The sequence below is a fragment of the Balaenoptera musculus genome, chromosome 1 (genome assembly GCF_009873245.2).
Source record: "Balaenoptera musculus isolate JJ_BM4_2016_0621 chromosome 1, mBalMus1.pri.v3, whole genome shotgun sequence".
Classification (NCBI taxonomy): Eukaryota; Metazoa; Chordata; class Mammalia; order Artiodactyla; family Balaenopteridae; genus Balaenoptera; species Balaenoptera musculus.
Window position 1 is genome coordinate 117,127,817 of NC_045785.1, and position 27,634 is coordinate 117,155,450.

Below are 27,634 nucleotides of genomic sequence, written 5' to 3' on the forward strand. Positions count from 1 at the left end.
ACTCCCCCAGGGCAGGGTTTCCTTTGTAATTAATCCCAACGCTCAAACCAGAGGGGAGGAAAAAAGTGTTAATGAAGAGAGCGTCCCAGACTGACTGGGCGGTCGCCGCTCGCAGCTAGAACACCAAGTAATTAAATTATTTTTGGAAGCCGGGGGATATGGTGGCGACGGTGTCAGGGAAATCCCCGTATGCATGGGAAGAAGGGAGCATTTCTCGCCACTAATTAAAACCAGGGATGACTTGCTCTTCTCGCAGCCCTAGAGGGGGCAAAAACTCAATCTTTCCACGTCCCAGATTCCACTGGATTTCGTGTAGCCGGGTCTGGGGCCCTAAAGAATTGAACACGGCCACCCCTCGGGGTCGGCGGGCTCGGTCTCCGACAGGCGGGTGGAGGAAAACAGCCGCAGGTGTGGCTGCAGGGTGGGCCCAGGCCAGGAATCGAGGCATCCCCCAGACCACCTTTCGGGGCCGGGGTCACAGTCCCGCCGGCAATTCCCAGGATCCAGAAGGGCCGCCGGGAATCTGGAGGCGAAGGGCTGGGGGGGCGGCGACTCGTGGAAGAGCGGGGCCGCAGACAATGGACGCGGCGGCGGGAGGGGCGGCGGCTGCGGGAACAGCCGGGAGGCGGCACCCGGGAGCGCGCGCTCCCCCGCCCCCTGCACCCCCTCGGCTCTCGTCCCCTCCCCCTCTGCCCCCTCCCCCTCCTCCGCCGGTTCCCGATCTGATTCCTGATCCCTGATTCCTTGATCTTTGGTCCCGCCATGGGAGCCTAAGCGCCCCGCATTCCCCCCGGCCCCCTGCCCCTGGGGCCCTGAGGGGGAAGAGACTGCGATCTGGGACGGAGAGGGGGCGACCAGACTCAGGAGTCCCCCTCTACACCCCCCCATCGTCCGCGCTGCCCGTCCGGGAGCGCGGAGTTCGTAGCGACCCGGAACGCTGCGGATACAAAGGCGCCGGGCCGAGTGGGGCGCCGGCGGAGCCCACCCGGCAGTTCGCAGCGGCTGGTGAGTGCCGGGCCGAGGGGGCGCGGGCAAAGTTTGCAAAAAAAAAGGAAACAGAAAAGGGGACAATCATGCAAGGGGCCAGGGGGTGCCCGGTCCCCCAGCTAGCGGGGTGGCTTATGGGGGAAGGGGGGCGCGGGGTAACCCCCTTCCGGTCCGTTCCCCCACTGCACAGCGGAGTGCCCCCCCAACTTTGGGGAGAGGAAGGGGCGCGTGGGGAGGGGGCGGAGCCCGGGCCTGGAGAGCCGGGGACTTTCCTGGGCCCGGGGGCCCGGCGCCCGGCGCCCGGCGGGGACCTTAATGTTACCGGGGGAGCCGGCTGAAGTCAGAGGCTGGGAGTTTGTGTTGGAGGTGGTTGGAGAGGCAGTGGAAGGATCGAAATCTGGAGGTATTGGAAGGCGAGGGTGTTTAGGGGTGCATACACACTTCCCCTCAGAAGTGTGGGGAGGGCCAGGGGCAGGTATGCGTTGAGGGTGTGATGTGGAGTCTGGGGAGACCCGCCCGAGGAGAGTAGAGGGGGTGTTCGTGCAGGTCGAGGATGGGGATGGAGGCCAGAGACCCGGGCACTGTGTTATCTATCGGGGCCCAGAGGACAGGCGCCGGCATCCCTCTCTCCACTCATATTTACCCATTTGAGGGGCTGTGGGCTCTGCATCGGTGAGTTTTAAAGGCTTGGTGGAGCATCAGTGTGCATGATTCTTTGTTTTTGTGTGTGTGTGCTGCGTGTTCCTGCAGGTGGGTTTGGAGATGAAGGTGTTTTTCTGTGCCTGAGTGTGTGTGCACCCAAGCAGGAGCTGACCGTGTATCTGTGGTGTGTTTGGATATGTATTTATGGGCTTACTCTGGGGAAGGGGTGTGTGTCTATGTGTGTGAACTGGGTAGGGGTTTATGGGAAAGAGATAGACAGGTACTGAGGAAGGTGGGTGTGTAAGAGCAGAATGGGGCATACCTGGATAGGTGTGTGTGCACCTGTGTACTGGAAAGGGATGCGAGTGAATGTGTTCTCTTGTGTGTAACCTGTGTTGATAGATAAGTACCAGCGTGTGCCTGCCTTAGGTGGTGTGTGCATTTCTGAGTGTGTATTGGGGGTACTGCCACTTGCCTCTGCAGGCAGATTTTCCTGGCAGAGAGCCCAAAAGGAGGGCTGCCTGGAGGATTCTGAGGCTTCTTGGATGGCCCTGCCCTGGTTTTGAGGGTAGTGCCTTAAGTATCTGAGACCTATGGGTGGGAGTGAGTGGGCCATTTTATGAGGTGCCTGTTTTGGACAAGGGTGTGTGTTGTGGGGAATAGGGAACAGGGGTTCAGGTGGTAGTCCTAGAGGAATCTGGGGGATTGGAGGAGTCAGGGAGAAGAATAAGAGGGACATCCTCTTATTCCACCTTATAGGTAGGGTTCTAGTGCTTGGAGAGGCTACATTCTTGGCTTCCCAGCCCAAGTTCAGCCCCCTCAGGCCACAGTTCTCTTGTAAAGCCACCTTGGAGTTTGCTGTTTCGGAGCCCACTAACTCTGCCCTGCCTCTAGGATCCTATAGTTCCCGAGGAGTCTGGGATTTTGGTATGGGATGGAGGCCAGAGGAAGGAGCATGCCTGGAGGGATGAGACCCGGTGCTTAACATCTTGGGTTCCCTTCCCATGGGGTTGAGAAGGTAGCATGGGAGCTCTGGGGAGGGCAGTGGAGGGTGTTTCTAAAGGAGTTTCTGCAGGTGTGTCTGTGTGGGTTATCACACACTTTTTCTTTTTGCTGGTGAGAAGCATGATTGGGATGGAGCTGTGGTCTGGGGCCAGGTTTCAGGGTGAGGAATAGGGGCTGAGCTTGCCAGGAGGGCAGTTGTCCCTGTGGTGGGGAAGGGGCAGGCACCCATGGAGGGCTGTACTCACCGTCATGATGGTGCGGTGGGAAGTGGATGTATCTGTCCCCAGAGAAGCAGCATCTACGTTCTCTGTCTCTTTCCCTCTCTCTCTCTCTCTCTCATTCTTTCTCTTTTGGGGTGAAGGGAAGGGGCTGGCCATCTTTGGGATGCATGCCTTGTTTGCCCATCTCACTCTCAGTCATTTTCCTTTTGCTGCCAGAGGTTAGATCGAGGCACCCAGTTTTAGGAGCTGAGGCTGTGAATGCACAGGCCCATTAGGGTCTCTGGGTAATTCCCGAATGGGAGTTCCTAATGGGCATGTGCAATTGGAATGTTCCCTTTTTAGCCCTCAGGGCTCCCCACCTTTCTTAAGCCCCCAGGATAAGAGCAGAAAATGTTGGGACTAGGTGTGGGGCAGAGAAGGAAAAGACTGGATTAAGAAAATGCATGATTGCCCCAAACCTGACACCTATCTGATGGGTAAGGTTCCCAGGGCGAGCGAGGTTCTTGCATCTAGGATGGTATGCTCTGGGGTACCTTCCAGGGTACCTTGTTCGCTCCTGTCCTCTCACTGCATGCATGATGTATTATACTGGTGTGTGTTGGGGGGCTCTTCCAAGGAGGAGAGGACTTGTGGTCAGACATTAGGAAAGGCCGCCTCCGAAAGTACTTCATACTGGAACTAGTGGCCGCGTTGCCCCCTCCTCCCCCATTGTCTTGCTTCTGCCCTTTCTCCCCCTAATTCTTCTGGGGCCGGCCTCTCTGGTGTGCCCCCTCTGCTCCTTCGAGATCTGAGGAAGGGCCCCCTTCCCTGTCCCTAGAGCAGGACAGACTTTTATCTGCTTACTTGGTTTCCAAGAGGTCCTTTCAGTTAGAGGGGGATCAACTTGACTTACAGAAGCTTTGTGGGGAACAGTGAAGAGATCTGGGATGCCCCTCATCCCCTGAGTTTGAGGGTCTCCAGTTTTCCTTGGTACTCCTCCCTGAGCAGCTCCCCACACTGTGAGGCCAAAGGGAAGCGTCCAGCAGAGTTGGCTGGAATTAGTACTTAATAGTGTTGTGACATTGGGCAGGTTCTTAAAACCTATTCCTCAGCCTCTTAGATGTCTTAAGACACTATCCTCAAGACTGCCCTGGTGGTGCAGCAGTTAAGACTCTGTGCTCCCAGTGCAGGGGGCCCGGGTTCGATCCCTGGTCAGGGAGCTAGATCCCACATGCCACAACTAAAAGATCCTGCACGCCGCAACAAAGATCCCGCCTGCTGCAACTAAGACCTGGCGCAGCCAAATAAATAAATAAATAAATATTTACCAAAAAAAAAAAAAAAAAAAAAAAGGCACTATCCTCCCTCCCCAGCTTGGGCCTTCCTCCAGGAACCTCTAGTGGTCTCCTTCCCTGGGTTTTAGCCTGCTCCTAAATTCTGGTTTTGCCACTTCCTAGTTCTGAGACCTCAGATAGAGTAGATAACTTTTGAAGCCTCACCTGTAAAATGGAGTTAATAATAGGCCCTACCTCTTAGGTTTATGAGGATTAAATGAAGTAATATATAGAGAGTACTTCACATGGTGCCTGGCACTTGGGAAGCCCTCAGTAAACGTTAGCTGGAATGGTTTGGGTTCTGATTGATGATAATTAAAGGAGTGAGTTCTGGGTTGGGGAGGAGAGCTAGGCCTTGGTTCTGCACTTCTTCTGGCAGACCATATTGGGCACTGCCTACTATTTGCCAGGTGCTGTGTGAAGCACAAGGGATGGAGGGGTGAATAAGACCAGCTTTCATAGGGAAAATGTGCATAAACATGCCGATTCACTGTAACCCAGTGAGTAGTATATGGAGGTGTGTTCAGGAGGCCACCGGAATGTGGAGCAAGAGTGCTTGGTCCTGGCGTGGGTGTCAGGGAGGGTCCCTGGAGGAGATGTGCCCTTAGTTGGATGTTTTTTAACTGAGATGAAATTCACATCACATAAAATTCACCATTTTAGGGACTTCCCTGGTGGTCCAGTGGTTAAGACTCTGCAAGGGGTGCAGGTTCGATCCCTGGTCGGGGAACTAAGATCCCACATGCCACGCGGTGTGACCAAAAAAAAAAAAAAAAAAAAAATTAGCCATTTTATTATTTATTTATTTATCTATTTGGCCACGCTGTGCGGCTTGTGGGATCTTAGTTCCCCGACCAGGGATCGAACCCACACCCTCGGCAGTGAAAGTGCGGAATCCTAACCAGTGGACCGCCAGGGAATTCCCTAAAATTAGCCATTTTAGAGTGAACAGTGGCACTTTGTACACCCACAGTGTTGTGCAACTACCACCTCTATCTAAAAACACTTTCATTATCCCCAAAAGGAAACCTGTACCCATTAAGGATACAGGTTAATATATCCTCCCCATTCCTTACCTCCCAGCCCCTGGCAACCACCAATCTGCATTCTGTCCCTATGGATTTACCTATTCTGATGTTTTATATAAATAGAATTATACAATGTGTGACCTTTTGTCTTGCTTCCTTCACTTAACATAATTGTTTCAAGGTTCATCCATGTTGTAGCATCACACCTCCACTCCTTTTCGTGGCTGAATCATATTCCACTGTGTGGATCAACCTTAGCTGGGTTTAAAGGCTGAGTTAGGCAGGCAGGGAGGGGCCTGGGGAGGGTGCTGCAGGTAGAGGCTGAGCATGAGCTAGAAGGAACTGGGGGTGCTGGTGAGCCACATGCTGCTGGTGTTACTGGATCTTGAAGTATTAACTGGGGTTTTGGCCTCAGTTTCCCTGCCTATAAAATGAAGTCCTGTGTGATTGGCTGGGGATGGAGGTATTAGGGAGAGGAGAGGCTGGGATATTATTGCCTCTTCTCAGAGTCTGGGTCGCAGATGGGACTTTTTAAAAATTGCTCTTTCTTCCTCTTTCCTGGGCAGCTCCCTCCAGTATGCATCTGCCCTCATCCCTGTGGGTACCCATCTTCCTGTTTTACTGGGCATTGACTTCCCCTCTCTCTGAATTGACCTGAAATTTCTCTCACGCTCTCCAGGTGGGTAACCCTGTTCATGGGGAGATTTTGGTAGCAGAGGTGAAGGAAAAGGCCTGGGAGTAAATCCTACTCTTTATATCCTGTCTCTTGCTGATCTGACTTGGGCAACCTTCTGTCACCTTTTCTCTTGTGATGTGGAGAGAAATGAGGTGGGTCAGGAAGACTGTCTCCATCCCTTTCTCCACACTGCTTGGTTCAGAGTAGGAGGCAGAGGCCTTGTGTGGTGGCGCCCATTGGAAATTAGGTGTTGCTGTGCTTGTCTGATGCCCCTGGCAAGGCTGGTAATTACAGACATGACAGCTGGGAACGGGTTTGAGAGAAGCAGGCTTAGAATCAGCAGAGCTGAGGATATCCTGGTAATCAGGGTGGGGCAGTGAGAGGGGAGAATGGGAAGAAGTTGGGGGCTGGAGTGGGGCGGGAGGCTTGGGGCCCCCTTCTCCTGCCATTCCACACACAGCTGAGCTTAGCGCCTGCAGGAGAGAAGGAGGTGATTACAGCCCAGGCCCTGCCTCACTGTAAATGTGGAAGGAGGGAGGGGAAGAGAGAGGCTGGAGGATCCAGGAGCCCCTGAGGAAAGAGGCAGAGCGTGGGATGAGGGGTTTTGGCTGCTCTCTCAGACCTGGGTGTGGTCTAAGTTAGAGAGGGGCCGTCATTTGGGGGCTGGGGCCAGCACTGTAGCCAAAGTGTTGTTTCCGTCTTATTCCAGGTGGGGTCTTACTTCTCACAATGAGGTTATGGGAACAGGGAGTGAAGGGGATTGGCTGTGCACCCTCTATAGGAGAAAGAGGTGGAAACTAACATTTTATTGAGCATCTGTTACGTGTTTGACTCTGTGATATTCTGTATACATTATTTCATTGAACACTCGACCTTCTGAAGTTGGCACAATTATCCCCATTTTACAGATAAGAAAACTGAGGTTTAGAGAGGGCAAGCAACTCATCTAAGATTACATAGCTCCTCAGAGGCTATGCTAGGTCTATCTGATGTCATTTCTCTTCTGTTTTCCAAAGTGCTCTTTCCACCTTTCCCTCCTCTCATTTCATTTAGTTCAGGTTTTGTTCATTATTGCCTTTAATCTCAAACTTGAATAATTCCCCTATCTCCTGAAAAGCAGACACGAGTCCAGATGTCAGCCTGAGGAGTAGAGAAGTCTACCCTTGAGGGAGGGTGTCAGTCTGCTGGAGGCATGGGGTCTCCTAGGAGGAGCACCTTGTTGTCACAGCCTGGGGCAGGCCTGCCACCTGGGCAGAACATCCCCGGGGGCTGGCCTGTTCCTGTCTGCTGGGTCACTTCACACGTGGGGGCTCCGGCCACCATAACCCATGGAGTCTTGTTTTGATTGGAAGGGCCTGGCCCTCGTTGTCTGTAGAGTTTTCCAGCAACCCCCTAACAATATCCCTCAGACCCCGGAGAGTTTCACCAGAGAGTTCGTGGCTCCCCCAGTCTGGCTAGAAGAGAGAGTGTGTGTGTGTGTGTGTGTGTGAGGGTCTGGGGAGGGGGCTCTGGCTTGTTAGGGTGAGTGGAGGTACACAGGAACAGGTGCTGAGCCCGAGGTGTGAATGCAGTAACTTAGAAAGCAACCGGGTGTGAACAGAAACACTTATTTTTGTCCCCTGCTTTACTCCAGGATTAGGGTGGCAGATATAAGGGTTGGGGGATGTGAGGCTCCTCAGAAAGAGTGGAAACCTCAGGTGGTGGGTTTGTCAAGACAGTGGAGGTTGGCTGGTGCTTGGGCCTTTCAGCTGGCTCGGTTTTCCTAGATACGAACTGGCTGATTTACCAGGTCAGAGGCCCTGGAGTGAAGCAGGAGGAGAAGGTTTTCAGAATGGGGAGACCCAGGGAGAGCCAGGCCTGCCACCCGCACCCCTAGTCACACTGCGTCTTGCACCCGTCGGCCCTCCCTAGTGCTTTCCCCACACAAACCGACCTTTGTTGCCAGTGTCCCCACGTCACAGCTCTCCCCATCCACGTGCAGACCTAAGTTTGGCTGACTCCTCATCTGCTTTCTACTAGTCCCCCCCTCCCCCCGAGGTGGGGGCTGGGTGAGCAGGCTTTGAGGGTCTCTTGGGGTCAGGGACAGTTGGGGCCCACCTAGGACAGTAGGCTAAGAAGAGGGGGAGGCATTTTTGTTTTCCGTAAGGGTGGGCATGTGGAGCGCACAGGAAGTTGGCCTCTGGGACAATGTGGCTTGCCCGCCTCCCGTTTCCACCTTCTCCTGTCCCTGAGGACAACTCAAGGTGCCTGTTTTCCTTCTTGGCTCTTCCGCAGCTTAGTGGTGGGCACGTAGGGGCCAGTCCTTTGCCCTAGCTGAGGGAGGAGGAAGCTCAGAGCCTGGTGGGTGGGAGTTATGGGGCCTGCTCATTGGTGCAAATTTAACAGAGCATCCAGGCATCTAGAAGCCCCGGTTACCTTCTCCCCAGCGTAGCATCCTGTCTCCCCTCTGGCCTCCACCTGGGACAGATGCCAGAGGGATTACTGGCCCCTTCTACCGCGCACTCCTTCCTCCCGCCCAGTGTTCCTTTCCAGACCGACTGGGAATGGGTCTGGGGGAGGCAGGGAATGCAGCGCTATGGTGTGTGTGCAACATGCGTGTACTTGTGTGCAGTGCGTTGGGGGCAGGGACTTTCTGAGAGCTGGGGTGGGGGTGGGCGTGCTGGAGAGAAAGCAGAGCAGGTCTCTACAGAACCTGCCTGGCCAGGGTGGGTGGAGCTGGGCGGGGCAGGCAGGAGCCATTCCAGGTTTCAGAGGGGGAATACGAGCACGGGTGCACATGTGCCTGTGTCTGTGCTTAAGTGTGTCTGTGGATTTGGAGGGTCCTCAGTGTCCCCCCCCTGCTTTAGATCGAGAGAAATTAAGGAAGTAGGTGGAGAAGGGCTTGGCTCTGGCTTCCCTAGCTCCTTTTCAGTTAGAATGCAAGCTCAGGTATCCTGGCCGGGAGCCCAATCCATGGGCCCTCCCCTGCAGTGCTCCTTGCACTGGGGTCTGGTGGTGAACAGCTGCTCTGGAAGCATAGACTGTCTGCACGACCCAAGCACGGCTCTTCCCCTGCTACTCAGCCCAGTGAGGAGAGGGATCCTGCCCCCTGCCCCAGGGCTCTAAGGAGGGTGAGCTCATGTCTGGGGCCGTCCTGGGAGAGTGCCCGTTAACAGGGCGGGAGCGGGGCTTGGTGCCAGCTTTCGGACTTCTGCGTCCGACTCTTTCCTACCCCCTCAGCCCACTGAGATCCAGCTGTTCTCTCTGGCCTCCTGGACAGCACTGTGACTTAAGGACATTGGGGCCTTTTTCAGGGTACAGGAATGGGGGGTGCAAAAATCCCAGTTTTGGTCTAGGCCCTGGGGCTGGTCCTGGCCCACTTTGTGCCTTAGTTCTTTTCGTGGTAGGGAGAACCCAGCATGGGCCTCCTGGGATGGAGGACTCGTCCGTGGCGCAAGGCTGGATGGGAATGATGAAGGAACACTGAGATCCTCAGTCAGGAGTGGTCGGTGGGCGGAGGCAGAAACCAGCCCTTACAGGGGAAGGGGCTCTTCAGTCTCAACTGTCTCAACAAGCTTAGGCCTGTCTAGTCTCTGTCCCTTTGTCACTGAGGAAGAAGGGGTAGGGCAGGAGCCAGTGAATTCTCTCCTGTCCTGGCCATCTTATAGTCTTGGCTATTTCAGGAACCAGAGTCCAGGAGGAGTGTCGTGGAGCAACCTGGCCTCACTCCAAGAGGAGCACGCCTCAGAGTCCCAGTATTAGTGAGGTCTTTCTAACAACGGAGGCCAGAAAGGGCTGCCTCGGATGTAGTACCATGAGCTAGCACCCTTCTTTCTTTGGGCCCTACCTTTTTAGCTGTAAAACTTGGGGTTGCACCTGGAAGGCCTCTTCTAGCTTAGTGCTGGGAGCTACCGAGACTTGGGTGGGTCAATCCACTGTCTCCTCCTTTGGCGGTGGGGGTGCGTGGAGAACGATGTGGGCACAGTCAGAGGTTCTGGAACCTCCCTCTCCTCCCTGGGAGCTTGTTAGGTGCTGCATTTTCCCCCCACATCGGATACCTCCTGCCTCTACCAGTGTCTGACAGGGCGGCCTGGATTGAGCACGTCCATGAAGCTCAGGGAGTGATGTGGTAAAGAGGAGAAACCAAGTGGGACAGTTAGTTGTGACTTGGAATCTGCTCTGCCTCACACTAGCTGATGTCTTGGCAAGGGGCTTGGTCTCTCTGGGCAGACATCTAGCTCCTTGGATACTGGGCTGGGAGATGGGACTTCTGGTGCCCCCCAGGAGGGTGGGCATCCAGCATTTTGGGTGGAACTCACATTGATATCCTTGGACAGAGGCAGTGGTAGGTGAAGCTTAGGGAGCCATGGGGCTGGGGGCCCACATGTCCACACCTCCCATGATTTGTAGTGGGGAAGAGGGTGCAGGGCACATGCAGTAAGACTTAGGCTCTTGTGTAGGAATCAGAGACCTTTTCAAAAAATTGAAGTGTAGTTGACTTACACTGTTGTGTTAGTTTCAGATGTACAGCATAGTGATTCAGTATTTTTGAAGATGATAGGAATCAGAGACCTTTAATGGGCAAGGGTCCACAGACTCCTCTGCAGGAGGGGTCTAAAGAGGTGATCATGTCCATTTCCTTGCGTCCAGGCAGGACCACCCTTCCCCCATCCTGGCCTGAGGAGAGGAAGGCCATTTGTTTAAAAAATGGTCCTATCGGAGCGCTGCTCCTGTAGGATGAAAACTTTTGGCTTCCTGTCCTCTTTCTCATCCTCTTCCCCCCTCCAGCTGGAAGTGCATTCTGAAATCCCACACAAGCGCCTTCCGCTGCGCCTTGGGTCTGGAACTCCCAGCCCTGTCCTCGGTAGGGACGAGGAACTGCAGGCGCCCTTTCTGGGTGCATGTTTGTGTTCTGTCACCTCCCCACCTTCTTCTCTACCTGGTTGCCCTGCTCCCACAGTTCTTTACCCCAGCCCCATCTGGGTCCTGTCTCTGCCTCCTTTCCCCACCCCAGGCCTGAAAGGAGCTGGGACCGGGTGGTGTGGTGGCCCCGGGCTAGAGCAGCAGGGGGAGGTGGTGACCACGGCCGCCTGCCGTCTGGTCATCGGTCCTCAGCACGCGCCTCGCGTGGGGCTGCCTGTGTCTGAGTCCAAGGCCTTGTCTGCCTAGGTTGCTCCTCTGAGTGGGGCAGTGAGGAAGGGTCTAGTCTTCGTCTGACTTTTGGCCAACACAAACCCCTCCGATGCCTCCCACCCCACCCAGAAGAGCCTTACTCCCTCTGCCTGTTGCCGGGTTTTGAGTGTATTTTTTCCAGAGGCCTCTGATTGTTTCCTGAAGAAACCCGATCCCAGAGCTCATACAAAAGCTGGGGCCGCCAGAGGAGAAACCCCATTCTCTCCCCCTCTGTCCCTACCCCCCCACCTCCATAACCTCTCTCGCTTGGGATGCTGGGTATGGGTTCCAGGACCTGGCTGCCATCACCTAGGCAACAGGGGGCTTTGGTTGCCATGGTGATCAATGTGGGAGAAGCTGGGCAGCAGGGACAAAAGCCCCCACATTTCCCCCCCAGCCCTCCTCCCAATCCTCTTGGGATGATACTGAGACACATTCCATTAATTTTATTTCTGAAAGACCTTTGGAGGGGAGAAGGGTCTCCTCTTTGTGACGGCCTCTCTCTTCCCTCCCACTCTCCTCTCTGGCCAACCCCAGATAATCCATGGTTGGTTTGAGCAGGGGACCGGGTGAATGTGTTTGTGTGTCTGGGGTGGGGTGGGGGCAAGGTGAAAAGCAATGGAACACATTCCCTTTTACAGCCTCCCACCCCCCAAAGCAGGGCACTCCCTGCCCTGCAGCAAGTCCGGACTTCCCTCCCGGTCCTGTCATGCCTCCCACATTTCCACTTGTTGATCTCATCCAGCGATCCCCTCCCCCACTCTCTTTCCTGGGAACGCTGCCCACCCGGGAGACCCTCCAAACCCCTGATTCCTGAGACCGATTAAACAAGGGGAACGTCTGCCCTTCTCTTTGCTCACCTCCCATCCTTCCCCACAGCCTCTCCAGTGCTTGGATTAGTTCCCTGGGGTATTTGAGGGGACAGCAGGCAAGGGCCTCAGAAATTGGGTTCATTTTTGGCCCCTCTGTTAGGTAGGGGTGGGAGAAGCAGGCCAGGGGAGCTGGGTTTATGTTGTGTCTTCAATAAGTAGCTGGGAGGAAGGTAGGGAGCTTTAGACGAGGGCAGCTTAGAACAAAGGGTTGGGAGGGGACTGGCACCCTTGTCTGGTTTGAAATTTATCTGTAGGGGAAGCACAATGGCATCAGCTTCCCTCCTGGGTGTGTTTGAAGTGGTGGTTCTGGTCTGGTGTGTGTGTGCGTGTGTGTGTGTGTGTGTGTGTGTGTGTGACTTTAGTTGTACAAGCAGCAGGATTTATTTATACCACCTCTTCCCCAAGTCTCAGAGGAAGTATCTGGGGATTGGAGTAGGAATGATCCTGAAGCCAGAGTGTATTAATTGCTTAACTTATTACTTGCTGAGCAGTTTATTAAAGTACTTCTTTTACCCCCAGGATACGTACAGCAACCCCACGAGGTGTGTATCATTTTCCCTATTTTACCAATGAGCCTACCAGGCTGCCAAGCACAGAGAAGTTAAGTAACTTGTGCATGGTCACACAGCTCATCAGTGGGAGAGTTAGGCTTGGAATTCAGCTACTCGGGTGCAAATCCCAGGCTCTTTTTGCTGTTGGCTCTGGCAGACATGAGAATTCAGGCTGGGGAGATGGAGAGTCTGGGTTCTGGTGTCTCTGTCTGGACTGGAGTCCATGGCAGTCCTTTTCGTCTTTATTTCTCCACCTCTCTCACTCTGTAACCCAGTTGTTCTCTTTGAACCTCCTGGTGAAATTCAGTTTTTAGGAGGATGGCTAGAAAGAATAAGCTGAACCACAGCAAGAGAGCTGCAGGTGATGTGTCTGAACTGTATCAGGGACTAGACCAGTAGAATGGGTTCTTGGGGGAGACGGGGTAGTGGACCCCAACATGTAATTTGCAGACAGGGAGATGAACAGGGCCTTGTTTGTAGCAAAAGTTTTTAGAAAGGTTTAGGGTGGGTTAAGATATTGTGTCTCTGTTTTCCTAAGTATGTTTGTCGTGTTTGCCTAAGTATGTATGTAATGTCACACATTTGCCTTGACATGGGGCTATTGACAGACATCACTAGGCCATGGAGTGCCTCCACATAACTCTGTTAGGAGGATAAATGAATGGATTTAGCATTGATTTCATCTCCCTACAGTCGTTGCAGTTTCCCTGAGAGTCAGGTGGGTATTAGTTACTTGCTATCTGCCCGTGGGAAGGTGGTAGATACAAATATGTATCAATCATAGTTCTTATTCTCAAGTTACTGATGGTTCAGTTCAGTTGGAGAAAAGTTAACAACTACATAAAGCAAATTAACGTAACTGACCTCTGGCAGCACCTGGCTGATTTTATTCCTACCTTGAAACACTCTAATTCTTGGCTGCATGAGAGCCCACTCTTCTGGCCTCCAGGCTCCTCTGGCCTTGCCTTCTCAGCCCCTTTGCCTGATCCCTTTCCTCGGACACGTTTACATATTGGGGTTCTCGGGACCCCCTATTTAACCCTCTCCCTGGGTGACCTCATCCATTCCCTTGACCTTGCACACCATCCATACCTCTAGCTCAGACTCTTTTCTGAGTCCAGCTCCTCTGACACCCAGCTGCCTGTTCCACAGCCTGTCTCACAGTCATGAACTCAGCACACTGGAAACTGTACTCACCAACTTCCTCCCCAGTCTTCCCACCTAATAATGGCACTACCACCTACTGTCTTGCTGAGGCCAGAGATCTTGACATTCCCCTCCCCCTCACGCAGTCCAATTAAGTCCTGTTGGTCCTACCACCAACATATGTTGCAAAAGTGACTATTCCCCATCTCCTCTGCTGCTCTGCCCCATCCAAGCCTCACCACTGTAGTCGCTTCTTTTTTTTTTTTAATTTTAATTTTATTTATTTATTTTTGGCTGCGTTGGGTCTTCGTTGCTGCACGCGGGCTTTCTCTCGTTGCGGCGAGCGAGAGCCACTCTTCACTGCGGTGTGCAGGCTTCTCACTGCGGTGGCCTTTCTTGTTGTGGAGCGCGGGCTCCAGGCATGCGGGCCTCAGCAGTTGTGGCACACGGGCTCAGTAGCAGTGGCTTGTGGGCTCTAGAGCACAGGCTCGGTAGTTGTGGCTCGCGGGCTCTAGAGCGCAGGCTCAGGAGCTGTGGCGCATGGGCCTAGTTGCTCCACAGCATGTGGGATCTTCCCTGACCAGGGATCGAACCTGTGTCCCCTGAATTGGCAGGCAGACTCCTATCCACTGTGCCACCAGGGAAGCCCAGTAGTCGCTTCTTTACTCATCTCCCTACTTCTGCTTTCTCCTCTTTCTAGTCCATACCTGCATAGCTAAAACCCTTTGCAGGCTTCCCATGAGCTCTTCCCCTGACCCATGGAGTTTGCAATAACCCGGCCCCCGGCCACCTCTTCAGCCTCACCTTCCACTGCCCTCTCCCTTCCGCAGCTCCGGCTCCACTGGTCCACCCAACTCTTTGCTGCCTTTGGCCTTCCACGGGGCATTCTGAGCTCTGCAGGCTTTTCCCTCCGCTCTGCCTGCTTAACTCCTGTGCTCTTTCAGGCTTAGCTGTTGTTTTCTCAGACTTTCTGGAACCACTCAGTTTAAAGGAGCCCCGCTCCCCAGACTTGTCTGTCATACTGTCCTCGTTATTCTCCTTTCATCACTGATGTAGTTAGTCGTTTATACTCACCTGTTTACTTGTTTAGCGTGCACCTGCCCCGCTAGATTGTGAACTCAGTGTCTTTTCACCACTGTACCCAGGGCCTAGCAGGGTACATGGTTCCTAGAAGGAGCCTAAGCAAGAGCTGATGACTCAGTGAGTGAAGGTAGGAAATGACTGCTCAGTGCACGGGGATGATGACGGTGGGGTCGGGGTTGGAGGGGAAGATGTAACATTGGGTGCTGGGGGAGGTGGGGGCTTTCCTGAGGGGGTAGGGGCTGCGCTCTGAGGAATGAGCAGGATTTGGTTGAGAGTGAGAGAGGAGGGGAGAAGAAGAGGTCCTTCTCCCTGCAGAATTAGCAGGTGAAAGTATAGAAGAAAGATGCTGCCCCTCAGCCCACAAATAGCCAGATAAGCTCATGACCTTGCCTAGTTCAGGATGTTAGGTTTTTAGAGAATGGTTTCTACTCGCTTTTCCCTCCTGCCCCCCACCATGTGATCTGTAGTTTCCATTCCTTACCCCTGCTTTGTGCGCACACACAAGCACACACACACACATACACAGCCTCAGGGGGAGCCGCCAACTTGACCTGGCAGTAACTATGGGTGTGTTTGACGTAGATGCTGTGGACCGGATGCCAAGAGAAGCAGCCATAGGCAGTCCCCTGTGGGCCCACTCAGAACTTATGAGTGGGAGGAGATGAGAGGAGAGAAGGAGAGGCTTGGGGTAGCCACTGGGCAGAGCTAGCTGCCTCCTGCTATGGTCTCCAATGGTCCAACCAGTTGGCCTGGCCAGAACCTGCCTTCTCCGAGTCTTAGTTTTCCTGGCTGAGAATAGGAAAGCATTGCCTGGTTCTCCCCTGCAGGGGGTCCAGTGTTGGGTCATTCTGGGTGGCCTTTGCTGGCCATCATCCCCCACCCCTGAGCCCTTGGCACAGTCTGGGGGTGCTCTTTCTAGGAGGCAGGGCAGGAGGAACTGGGCCCACTGGACAGAGCAGGAACCTGGGTGGAATATTCTCAGGTAGTGGCAAGGCTCCCCTGAGCTTCCTGCAGCTGCCTTTTGGGGATGGCCTGCCTCTCCACTCTGACCCCACAGAAAGCTCCAGCTCCCCCTAACCAGCTGCTTCCTTTCCTCAGGAGGGCCGCTTGATTTTCTCCGAGACCAGCCCACCCGTCCAGCAAAATAGAGTCCCTCAGGGTGACGGTTGATTTTCTAAAGGTGCCCCTTGGCCTGAAGAAGTCGGTGCTAAAGGAGGTGGCAGTGGGGCCCCCCAAAAGGCCCCAGCCTGTGGCCCTGGAGCGCTACAAGGCGCGGCGTTCAGACGCCATGGACACCGAGTCCCAGTACTCGGGCTATTCCTACAAGTCGGGCCACTCCCGCAGCTCCCGCAAGCACAGGTGGGTGTGCGTGGGGCGCGACGCAGGCGGGGGGGAGGGGTGGAAGCATGCACAGGGGTGGTCGACTGGGGGTGGCTGCTGAGAAACCCGGGTCCTCCCCTTGACCTCCTGTGCCTGTTCCCCTGGCCTCCTGCCGCAGGGACCGTCGGGACCGACACCGCTCTAAGAGCCGAGACGGGAGCCGTGGGGACAAGTCGGTGACGATCCAGGCTCCAGGGGAGCCCCTGCTGGACAATGAGTCCACGCGAGGGGATGAGCGGGTGAGCGTCAGGGGGATGAGGTCTAGGCCAGGTGTTTTCCAGACTGATCCCTGGAGAAGTTAGAGGTCCATCAGAAAGGGGAAGGGCCTGGAAACCTGGTCTCTTCCAACAGCAACCAGATCAGGGAGGGCATCTTGTGACATACGTCTGCTAAGTGTCCCAAGCTAGGACCTTGTTTCAGTAGAATTCAGTAGAATTTCAGTAGAATTCAGAGATCCCTTTGGAAGCAGCAGCCTCTTTCGTCTTTATGACCCATGTGACTTGGGCTGTGTAATGGGAATTGCCTGACTCCTCTGGGCTCAGGCCAGCCAGTTAGGGGGTTGGGCATCTGGAGTGGGAGGGGCTGGGAATCTGGAGTGGGAGGGGCTGGGGGTGTGGCAGCCCTGAGTTTTCCTTGAGCCTAAAGGCATGGGCACTCCAGCGCTCTCTGGTGTCGGACTATAGAATAGCACCTCTGGTCTTAGGGTAGGTGGGAGGAGTCGAGGGAGAAAGGGGAGGGAGAAGAAGTGAGCCTGGGGAGACGGAGGAGGTTCTGGAAGAGAGTTCTCTGGGACAGGGCTGAGCAGGTTGCTCCTGGTCTAGCCTCTCTAGCCCACTGTGTGCACCTGGCAGGGAGGTCAGGGGACAGAACCCAGTGCTGGCAGAAGGCAGAGGCAGGATTTGAGTTGACTGTGAGGTTGTCCGTGTCTCATTCCTCCTTTTCTTTCTTCTTGGGATCATCTTAGGGAGCTGGAGACTTCACAGGACATCTCTGTGACTGACACTGGGGATTCCTGGGTCTTGGGAGCAGATCACTACCTGAGGGAAATGTTCTCTCTCTCTCTTTCCCAATCCCATCTTCTCCCAGAGACCTGGCCTCCTGAATTCTTGAAGTGACCCTGAGACCTGATCAGCTCCTTGTTGTTGACAAGTGCCCAGGCCCTTGATGCTTGGAGCGCCTAGGCAGTGTGGCTGAGGGTCATATTAGGGTTCCCTGAGCTGAGAGCAGGCAGCGCCTCCACTTTTCATCTTCTGGTCAGACTCTTCTCCTTTCCTCGGCGAGGAGATTCTTCCACCCCCTAGTGGATGACCCTGCCAGGCAGTCTCCTACACTCCCCATTCTATCTCTGTCCTGTAGCCTGAATCCCCTGGATGTCAAAATGTGACTCCATATTCCCAGACTGCCCACGAGTTAAGGGTGTAGGCACGAATGACCACTGGTGGTCTTGGGGCTCCTCTGAGGGATGGCGTCCAGCCCCTGCAGAGAAACAGCTTGAGTGGACCACACTCAGAAGGGCACCTGGGGACCTCAGCCTGTCCACCCACTTGCCTCCAGGAACAGGCAGCCCCTGTGCGGTGGGCATTCAGATGGCCCAATAGAGCCAGCCAGGCGGACCAGAGACCCAGAGTGGCCCCGAGTCTGCACTGTGTCTCACATGCCCCACATTTGTCACTCACCTTCCCCAACCCTTCCTCCCGGTGTCCTCTTCTCTTCACCATGCTGCCTTTGTCAGGTCACTCCCTTAACCAGAAACCTTGAGTGGCTGCTCTCCATACTTGGAGGATAGGTACCTGTTGCTTACCCTGGCCTTGCAGGTGGCCTGCTCGAGCCTGCCCGCTTTGCCTGGAGAGTCTGACCTCGGATCCCAGTCTCTGGCTGAGCAGCTCCCTGGCATCTGTCTTGTACCCTCTGCTCTGAGGGTACATGTGTAGATTTTTACTGTCTGGCTGATGGCATGAAGCTCCCACAGGGCCCAGGTATCAGATGTCCCATCCCTGCAGAGGCCAGGCTTGGGCATGCAGTGGAGCTCAGTAAATACTTTGATGGCTGCATGTTTGTTGATTGCCCTCTTTTCTCCTCTCCCTGCTTTGCTCTCTGTCTTCTCTCCGCTCACCTTTTCTCCTGTGTCCCTGCCTCCTCCTCCTCTCCCCACATTGCTGCGGCCCCTCCTGATGCAGGACGACAACTGGGGGGAGACGACCACAGTAGTAACGGGCACCTCGGAGCACAGCATCTCCCACGATGACCTCACGCGCATCGCCAAGGACATGGAGGACAGCGTCCCGCTGGACTGCTCCCGGCACCTGGGCGTGGCGGCGGGGGCCACGCTGGCCCTGCTCTCTTTCCTCACGCCGCTGGCTTTCCTGCTGCTGCCCCCACTGCTGTGGCGGGAGGAGCTGGAGCCGTGCGGGACAGCCTGCGAGGGCCTCTTCATCTCCGTGGCCTTCAAGCTGCTCATCCTGCTGCTGGGCAGCTGGGCCCTGTTCTTCCGCCGGCCCAAGGCCTCTCTGCCCCGTGTCTTCGTGCTGCGTGCCCTGCTCATGGTGCTCGTCTTCCTGCTCGTCGTCTCCTACTGGCTCTTCTACGGCGTGCGCATCCTGGACGCCCGCGAGCGCAGCTACCAGGGCGTGGTGCAGTTTGCCGTGTCGCTGGTAGATGCCCTGCTCTTCGTGCACTACCTGGCTGTGGTCCTGCTGGAGCTGCGCCAGCTCCAGCCTCAGTTCACGCTCAAGGTCGTGCGCTCCACTGACGGGGCCAGCCGCTTCTACAACGTGGGCCATCTCAGGTATGGGCGCGTCGGGGCAGGCAGACGGGCCTGGGGAGGAGGCTGAGGGGACCGTAGGGTAGGAGGGTGTGATGGTGGGGCTGGAAGGGATAGGTTAGGAGGGCTGTGTGGGACGGAGCTGCGTACTCTGCACATCCTAGGTTTTCAACAGCGTTTGTCAGGCTAAGGGTCCTGGAGCAGGTAAGGCGGGAGTTAGGAGTTGGGAGTGAATAGATGAACAGACAATTAGAGATCGGGGATCTCAGAGAGGGATGGACCAAAGAGGAAGAAGGTTTGGGGCATGAACAGGGGCTTTTTGGAATCACGTTCCTAGCTCTTTCTTGGAGGCACAGCCTCTTGAGGACACTTAGTCAGTGGTCACTGAGATGAGCTGGACAGAGGAGGGACTCCCCGCTACAGAGGAGAAGATAATGAGGAAAGTTCTTCAGCCCCCACTAAACTTGTGGGCAGGATGGCCGCCCTGGCCATCCAGAGTATCAATAGCACCTCCTGGTCCTGCAGGGAATCTTGGGGGGGGAATGATGGAGGGGAGGAGGTGACCCTTGGCTGGGGACCCTGGCCCGATGCCCTTTCTCCCCTGGGCTTTCTCTCCCTGGGGAAGGCTTGGGAGCCTGGTAAGTAGACCTCAGGCCCTGAGCCAGGCTCCTTGGAAGCAGCTTGTCCCTCCCCTCTGTCCTCTCCTGCCCTGCCAACCTGCCCTGATGTGTCCCTCCCCCTGCGCCCCTTGTCTGTCCGTTCTCCCTCCCCCTCCTGCCGTGTCCCCCACAGCATCCAGCGCGTGGCAGTGTGGATCCTGGAGAAGTATTACCATGACTTCCCTGTCTACAACCCTGCCCTCCTCAACCTGCCCAAGTCCGTCCTGGCCAAGAAAGTGTCTGGCTTCAAGGTGTATTCCCTCGGAGAGGGTGAGCGGCCCTGCTCCTCGGCCTCCTGGTCTCTTCCCAAGCAGGATTCCCAAGTTCCTGCCTCCTGTTTCTCTTTCCCCCTTCTTGCCTTGCTTTCTCCTTTCCCCAGCCCGTGTCCCAGCCCCTTCTGTTCTGTCATTTCCCTTAACGCCAGGTGGCTGGTCTTAGCTGCTGACTCTACTTGCTGTCCCTTTATGCTATGGTGCGTCCCCCTAATCTGGCTCGTCTGCGTCTGCTCATCAGCCCTGGTCCTAAGCCCTCGCTCTCTGAGCTCCAGAACCTCCTGCACTGGGGAGGAACGTGTGCGGGACTCCTGCCCTCCGGTGCCTTCCTTGTTGCTTTCCTGTGGGCCTCTCCCAGACGCGGCCAGGAGGGTTGGGAACGGGAGGTGTTGCTGGGGGGTGGACGCAGCTTCCTCTGGATGCGTCGGGTTGCTGGCTCCAGACTTCCTGGAGTGAGAAAGGAGGCCACGCTCTGAAGTGACCATCTCCTCTCTCTCCTGCTCCTGTGCAGAAAACAGCACCAACAACTCCACGGGCCAGTCCCGGGCTGTGATTGCAGCAGCGGCCCGGAGGCGGGACAACAGCCACAACGAGTACTACTACGAGGAGGCCGAGCATGAGCGGAGGGTGCGCAAGAGGAGGGCCAGGTGGGTCCCTGGGGGAGGAGGGGGTGCTGGGGGCTGTGGGGTGTGGATAGGCTGGGGAGAGGAAGACCATCGGCTTCTGTAACTGCTGATGGTATGGGTGGGGTGTGTGCATTCGCTCTCTGTTGCTGCCTTAATAGATCACCGTGAACCCGGTGCTGCAAAACACCCCACATTGATTGTCTCACAGTCCCATGGGTCAGGCGCAGGTGAGCTGGACCCTCCACTCAGGGCTCACGGGCTGAAATCAAGATGACTCTCGTTTGAGCCCGAGTCCCCTTCCAAGCTCACTGGCTGTTGGCAGAATCAGTTCCTTGTCACCTGGACCCATAGGTAGTTCGCCTTTTCCTCCAGGCCAGCAAGACCAGGTCTGTCTCTGACTTCTGCCACCAGCCAGAGAAAACTCTGCTCTTAAAGGGCTCATGTGATGAGACCAGACCTGTCAGGATAATCTCCTTATTTTAAAGTCAACTGACTCAGCACTTTCATTGCATCTGCAAAACGTACCGAGATTATTGGATAACCAGGGGATGGGCATCTGATGGAAGTGGATGGGGCATTTGAATTCTGTCTACACAGTGGAGCAGGGACTATTAAAGGATGTGAGCCTCCCTGGCAATGGCAGGGACTGAGGCTAGACTAGCCCTCCTTCCAGTAGATCTTGTAGGCTTGCTCAGCAGATGGTACATTTTTACCTGCAAAAAAATACCATATGCTAACACATATATATGGAATCAAAAAAAAAAAAAAAAAATGGTTATGAAGAACCTAGGGGCAGGATGGGAATAAAGACGCAGACCTACTAGGGAATGGACTTGAGGACACGGGGAGGGGGAAGGGTAAGCTGGGACAAAGTGAGAGAGTGGCATGGACATATATACACTACCAAATGTAAAACCGATAGCTAGTGGGAAGCAGCCGCATAGCACAGGGAGATCAGCTTGGTGCTTTGTGATCACATAGAGGGGTGGGATAGGGAGGGTGGGAGGGAGGGAGAGGCAAGAAGGAGGGGATATGGGGATATATGTATATGTATAGCTGATTCACTTTGTTATAAAGCAGAAACTACCACACCCTTGTAAAACAATTATACTCCAATAAAGATGTTAAAAAAAAAAAATAATAATATCCCATTATTTCCCGGGAAAAAAGAAAATGAGGTTCTAGTGCCCATATCTTGGTAAATTCTTAAACGCTGTCCTCACTTCTCCTTTTTTCCTGTTCACATTGTTATGTGAATGCTAGTCATGCCTGAAGATTCTTTCTTGGTGCTTACTGTTTGCCAGGGCCCACCTTGGTCTGTTGGGATTTCCACGGAGGAGGAGCAGAGGGTCATGGAACTCTGCCCTTCCTCCCACATGATCTCCAGGCTTCCAGGGAGAAAGGTAGCCCTGACCCTGTTCTTACACGAGGCTGCAGTAGACTGAAGGTCAGCAGCTCCATTTCTGTGACATTGCAGCAAGTCTCCAGTTGTCTCAGAAAAGGCCCTCATGGGAAGGAAACCGGAGATGTTCCCTTCCTCCTCTACCTTTGCCCTGACTAGGGTCTTTGGATCTCCTGTGCTGCCACCACCATAGGGGACCCTTTCCTTCCCCATTACCTTGGTTGTAACGAGGAGAAAACTATTTCCCTTGGTTCAGATCCTGAGTCAAAAGGATCTTTTCAAAAGAAACTTTACTGAGACACTTGGGGGAAGCAAAAGAATAAACAGAGACATGGTAGACTTACACAGATCCACACGTTTACTTAGCCCAGAATCCCATCCTAAGCTGCTTGAAGTCCCCAGGTTCCTGGGTTTCTGGATACTGGTATTGTTTTGTATGTCTCTATGCTTTTAATGTAAATTGGCTTCTTTTCCCTGCTTCCCCCTTAACAGTATATTTTTGAGATTCACCCTTGTCTGTATATCTGGTTTGTTGCATCTCATCGCTGCATAGTACTCAGAGAAATCTTCCACCATCCTGACCAATATTTGGATGATGGTCATCTTCCTAATTTTTTCCATTTTGATGAATAAGTAGTATCTTATTAACATTTTAAATCTCTGATTACTATCCAGTGACGACTTCATCTATTTTTCTGCCTTTCAGGTCTCTTACGAATTATTTGTTCACTCCTTTGCCCATTTTCAATGCTGTTCTTACCTTTTCCTTCTTGATTTGCAGCATATTTTTTGCATTACCTCTGCCCACCCCAGGTGTTAGTTAATGTTGCCCATGCTGTCATGGTTGAATAGGCATCTGTCATTTTGATGTAGTTACAGCTATTAATTTTTCACCCACTGAAGTGTGATTTGGGGGGTCTTAAGAAGGCTTTTTCTAGGGTTTGATCCATAGTTGTCTCTCTGGGTTTGACACTAGATTGTCCTCCTTGGGTCCCTGGGCTGAGCTCACTGAGCTCTACAACTGTTTCCTATCCCTAGAGGGGGAAAGACCCTCCCCCTCTACCCAGCTGCACACATGCATGTTCACATGCACACACACAGCCCCCAAAGCCTGGTTCTTGACTCCAGTTGGGTGCGTATTGCTTCAGGGAGAGCACAAAGGCCTGACCTCGCTCAGGCTGCTGGAGGGCTGAAGCTGGGGGGAAGATGAGAGGTTGGCGTCTGGTCCATACTCCTCATGTCCCCCAGGCTTGTGGTGGCCGTGGAGGAGGCCTTCACTCACATTAAGCGGCTGCAGGAAGAGGAACAGAAGAACCCCAGGGAGGTGATGGACCCACGGGAGGCAGCCCAGGCCATCTTCGCATCCATGGCCCGTGCCATGCAGAAGTACCTTCGCACCACCAAGCAGCAGCCTTACCACACCATGGAGAGCATCCTGCAGCACCTTGAGTTCTGCATCACTCACGACATGACACCCAAGGTAGGCCCACTCTGCCCCCGGCATCCTTCCTCTTTCCCCAGTTCTGGCCCCTTCCTTTCCACTTCCTTCTCCCTTATTTTCTCACCTCCTTCCGTACCCTCCATCCCTCTCTCTCTCATCTCTACCTCTGTATAGTCTCTTCTCTCATCCGTACTCCATCCACTCCATCTCTGCATGGGGTGAAGTTCTTAGGTGGTGAGGAGAAGACGGAGTTTCAGGACCGTTTTGGGAATGGTTGAGACCTATTTCTCATCTCTGTAGGGGTTCCGGAATTTTCAGATCCAAACTCCCACCTTTACCCCCCTCACCTCCAGAAGAGGTTCTTTGCACTGTGCTCTTTTTGAGCCATTCCCACCCTTCAGCTCTACGGCCAGCTTCCTAGAATTGCATCCCCTGAGCCATCTTTGGGGAACAGGTGACTAAAGATGTTGCACTTTAACTGTGACACCTCTAGCTTTCTGCTGGTGCAGCCCTGCTGGACGCTACCCGTACGAGCAGAAGGGAGAAGAAGGAAGGACGAGGGAGGGCTTGCCCGGGTCATAGCAGGTGCCGGGGATGAGGGGTCAGGAGAGCTGAGTCCCAGGCCCGACCCTACTGAGCCGTGTCACCTCCGTGGGCTCCCGATCCCTCATTGATAAACTAGGGTCTGAGGCAGATGATCTCAGGCCCTTTCCTGCTCTAACATTCTGAGATCGTTTGCAGAGAGTGAGCTTGGGCACATCTTGGTGGTCTTTGGAAGCTGTACCCCCCGAGGGGTAAAGGAGGTTGGGTGGGTGGGAGGGAGAACTTCCTGTGAAGTCCCTTCTCCCTTCCTCAGGCCTTCCTGGAGCGGTACCTGGCGGCTGGACCCACCATCCAGTACCACAAGGAACGCTGGCTGGCCAAACAGTGGACACTGGTGAGCGAGGAGCCGGTGACCAACGGGCTCAAGGATGGCATCGTTTTCCTCTTGAAACGCCAGGACTTCAGCCTGGTGGTCAGCACCAAGAAGGTCCCATTCTTCAAACTCTCCGAGGAATTTGTGGACCCCAAGTCTCACAAGTTTGTCATGAGGCTGCAGTCTGAGACCTCGGTGTGACTGTGCAACAGCAGGGGGAGTGGGAGACGCGGGGGGGCTCCTGAGGGTGGTGGGGGCGTGGCCCTCAGGCCCTGCCACATTCCTGCCACCTTCTTCCTCTTGCTCTAGTTTTTTTTTTTACTTGAATTAACCACCCCCCCACCTGTCTCCTCCCCTCTTCCTTATTTACCCCATGTGAACCTGGAGAGACCATCCTGCTGTCAACAGTACCTGGGAAATTCCCTCTCCTTCTCCCACCCTCCTCACTTTTGTATCACTCCAGGCCCTGCAGGAATCAGTGCCTCTCTCCCTCTCCTTTCCCCGGGTGACAGTCTCTTCTGAAAGGGCACAGGGCCCACCTGAGCCCCACTCTCGAACCCAGGTTCCTATAAGCAGTTCTATCCAGCGGCCCCCAAAAGGGTTTCTCTGGGGGGCGCAGATCTGACTCCAGAGAGCCACGGTGCCAAACTCCTGGGCAGCGCTACCTGCTGCCTCCTGGCGGCAGGTGGATCTGCTCCCCCTGCCCGCTCACCCCAAGCCGGAGTTCTTGGGCAAGGATCCTCCTGCATCCTCCCACACAGCCCCAGCGTGCGGGGCCTCCCTGCCAGGGTTATTTGCTTCCAGCTGTTTGAGCCTCTCTCCCCCATCCACACATATTCAGAGCAAGGGAAGATCCCATCCTTTACCCTGAAATCTCTACCTTCCATTTCTGATTTGTGTGGTCACGTGTGACCACAGGCAAACTGAGATGGAAAACCTCTGTGACCACTTTTCCTGGGCCCTGGGGGACAGTACCTTTCTTCCAAGGGGTCTTTCCCTGGGGGAAGGTTGGGAGAGAGCCCCGTGAACATCGCTGACCCCTGCCCTCTGAACTTCCTTCACCTCTGTTCCCACCATGGTGGGACGGGTCTCCCCCTTCCCAGTGAAGGATGCCACGTAGACTCCTATACAGAATTAGTGGCTTGCAGACCCTGATCCACCCTGGTGGTCTCAGCCAAATGTTTTTCTTTCCTTCACCAGCCACCCCCAGTCTTGCTGTCTCTTCTCTCAGCTCCAGAGACCTGTTGCCTCATCTCTTTTTGGGGGGGAGCCAGCAGCTCCTCCTCATCCCCTGCCTTAAGTCCACTTCTTTGCCTCAGGGGTCTCTTTTCCTTGGCTGGCCAGGGTCCCACCCTGTTCCCTCACTGCCTGGTTTTCTGGGCTCTGGTCTCCCTCTGTATTGGGGTGAGGGACCAAGATTGCTGCCTTTGATGGGTACTTAGCCCCTCACCCCATTTAGCTTCCTTAGTCTTTGCACCCAATCTGAATTCTTGAGCAAAATTTGCTGGCCTTCTAATACTTACTTTCACTGTAAATCTGAGCCTTTAAATCAGACACCCTTAAATTATGTAGTTTTAGCCAAGGGGAATAGAACTAAGAAGTACTCACATACCTCCAGCCAGCACCCATGTTGGGGAGCATTCTGGTGGCTGGGCTGGAGCAGTCCCCTGGGCCAGTCCTCAAATGCCCCTTTATAAGCCCGTCTTTCCCCTGGAAAACTCATTGTTCTTGCCTTGCAGAGTGCACCCTGGGATAAGATCACAGTTGATCTCTTACCAGGGAGTCTTCTCTGTGTAGTGGCAGCCCTGGGCATGATGGAGCCTGGGGATTTTTTCTCCTGCTGTCCTTTCTGTAAAAGCACATCTTTCCACACACCACTTACTAGAGAAGGGTTCTTCGGCCAGTGCTTACCTTGTCTGCACTTGGGTGGGTTATGGGGCTGACCTAGGCAGGGCCTGGAGGTCAGCCTTGGGCCGGGGCTGTGGGTTTGGGGAGAAGCCTGAGTGAGATACATTCTGTCCTGGGGGTCCTGGGAAGGTATTTTTTCCTTCTCTTCAAAGACCTGGTTTCAGAGGAGTCCCTTCTGGGTCACATTTCTAAATACCTCACTATCCTGGAAAACGGGGCCTGGATGGTGATTGGGGTCACTGCCTTTGTGGGCAGGAGTGGGATGTGGTGTGGTTTGAGGAGGAGTTGGGGTGAGGAGAGGGAAAGTCTTTGGGATCAGAGTCGCTGCCCTAGGTTAGGGGCGGGGGAATGTTTATTTTAAGAACCTGCCATGTTTTTAATCACTGTGATTTTTTTCATTCCCTTTTCCTAAAACAAAAAGACATTTTACCCCCCCCCCCCGACTCTCTCTCTAAGCACTAAGGGCTGTGACTGAGAATGGTAGTGTTTTGGTCCTTTGCATCAGAACTGTGGTATCTTTGTCTTCTTTGATTATTGTTATTATTATTTTTTGAAATGTCAGGATGAATTGTCAAGTGTATGGCTGTGTTTGTCTTTTGCTTCTCCTATATGGGAAGTTGTCTTCATGCTGTGAACTGCTGTGGGGTGTGCAGCTGACTCAGTCCCTCTGAGCAGTGTCCCCCACTTTGCCTGTCCCATCACATGCTGGATTTGCTCGTTCTTCCCCCATAGGGGTGTTGCCCACCCATTACCACCAGCGCCCCATATGCCACCATCAGGGAGCTGTGGCTGGGTCTCTCCAGGACTCTTTTCTATGACTACATGGCATCCTAGCACATCCCCACCACACCTCCCAGGCCTTCCTTTTCACCACCTTGGAAGGCTGGTCCTCCTTCCCTCCACACCAGGAAGCTGTGCCTCAGTCCTTCACCTACCTCGCCACTCTGCCGCCGTCCCCATTCGTCCCTTTCTCTTAAACTACTCTTCATGCTCTCTGTTTCTATTCTTGTTTATTTCCCTTTAGCTTCTCCTTTTTTCTTCCCAACCCCCTCCATTTCAGCCCTTACCTTTTCACTCTCCCATCCCCACCTCAGTCCTGTTGCAAACCCTGACACAATACCTGTCATGAGACATTGGGATCCTTTCTCATCTGAAACGTTTGTTTCCCAGAGTTTGTGCTTCTCTTCTTCTCTGTTGGGCCCGGATGAGCTCCCTTGCCCCTCTGTGGTGTCTGTCAGTCTGTCTTCTTTTTCCTCTGCCCTCCCCATGGGGCAGCATTCTGCTGATGGTCCTGGTGTGTGATTGTTGTGATTTGTTCTTCTGTGTGTGAAAGGAAGAGGAATTTTTGAGTTCCTTCCAAGTGAGATTGTAAATGTAGAATTTTCCACTGTTGGATCTAGATTTTTTTTTCCTTTTTTTGGGTTACAGAGCTGAGACCTTGTGCATGCATGTAGAAAATTGTAAAATGTAAATTCTTTTTTTTAATATATAAAAAGCTTGTTTTTACAGTTTGCAGTGGATCTAAACATTATGACAATTTTAGGGATTTTTTTTTCTTAAACATAGGAACTAAAACTGTACAAATTTTTTTATA

The 27,634-nt window shown here is 54.0% G+C and overlaps 1 protein-coding gene across 2 annotated transcripts; it reads left to right on the forward strand.

Moving 5' to 3' along the window:
- The first annotated feature begins 714 nt into the window (after positions 1-714).
- VANGL2 (VANGL planar cell polarity protein 2) lies at positions 715-27,634 on the forward strand. Of its 2 annotated transcripts, none has more exons than XM_036835967.1 (8): positions 715-1,005; positions 15,774-16,034; positions 16,174-16,294; positions 18,233-18,840; positions 19,609-19,745; positions 20,259-20,394; positions 23,024-23,255; positions 24,073-27,634. In XM_036835967.1, exons 2-8 carry the CDS (start codon positions 15,964-15,966, stop codon positions 24,331-24,333), a joined length of 1,566 nt encoding a protein of 521 aa, XP_036691862.1. In that variant the 5' UTR covers positions 715-1,005; positions 15,774-15,963; the 3' UTR covers positions 24,334-27,634. The 2 variants fall into 2 exon arrangements, with proteins under 2 accessions (XP_036691862.1, XP_036691868.1); XM_036835973.1 differs by lacking the exon at positions 715-1,005 and adding an exon at positions 1,315-1,390.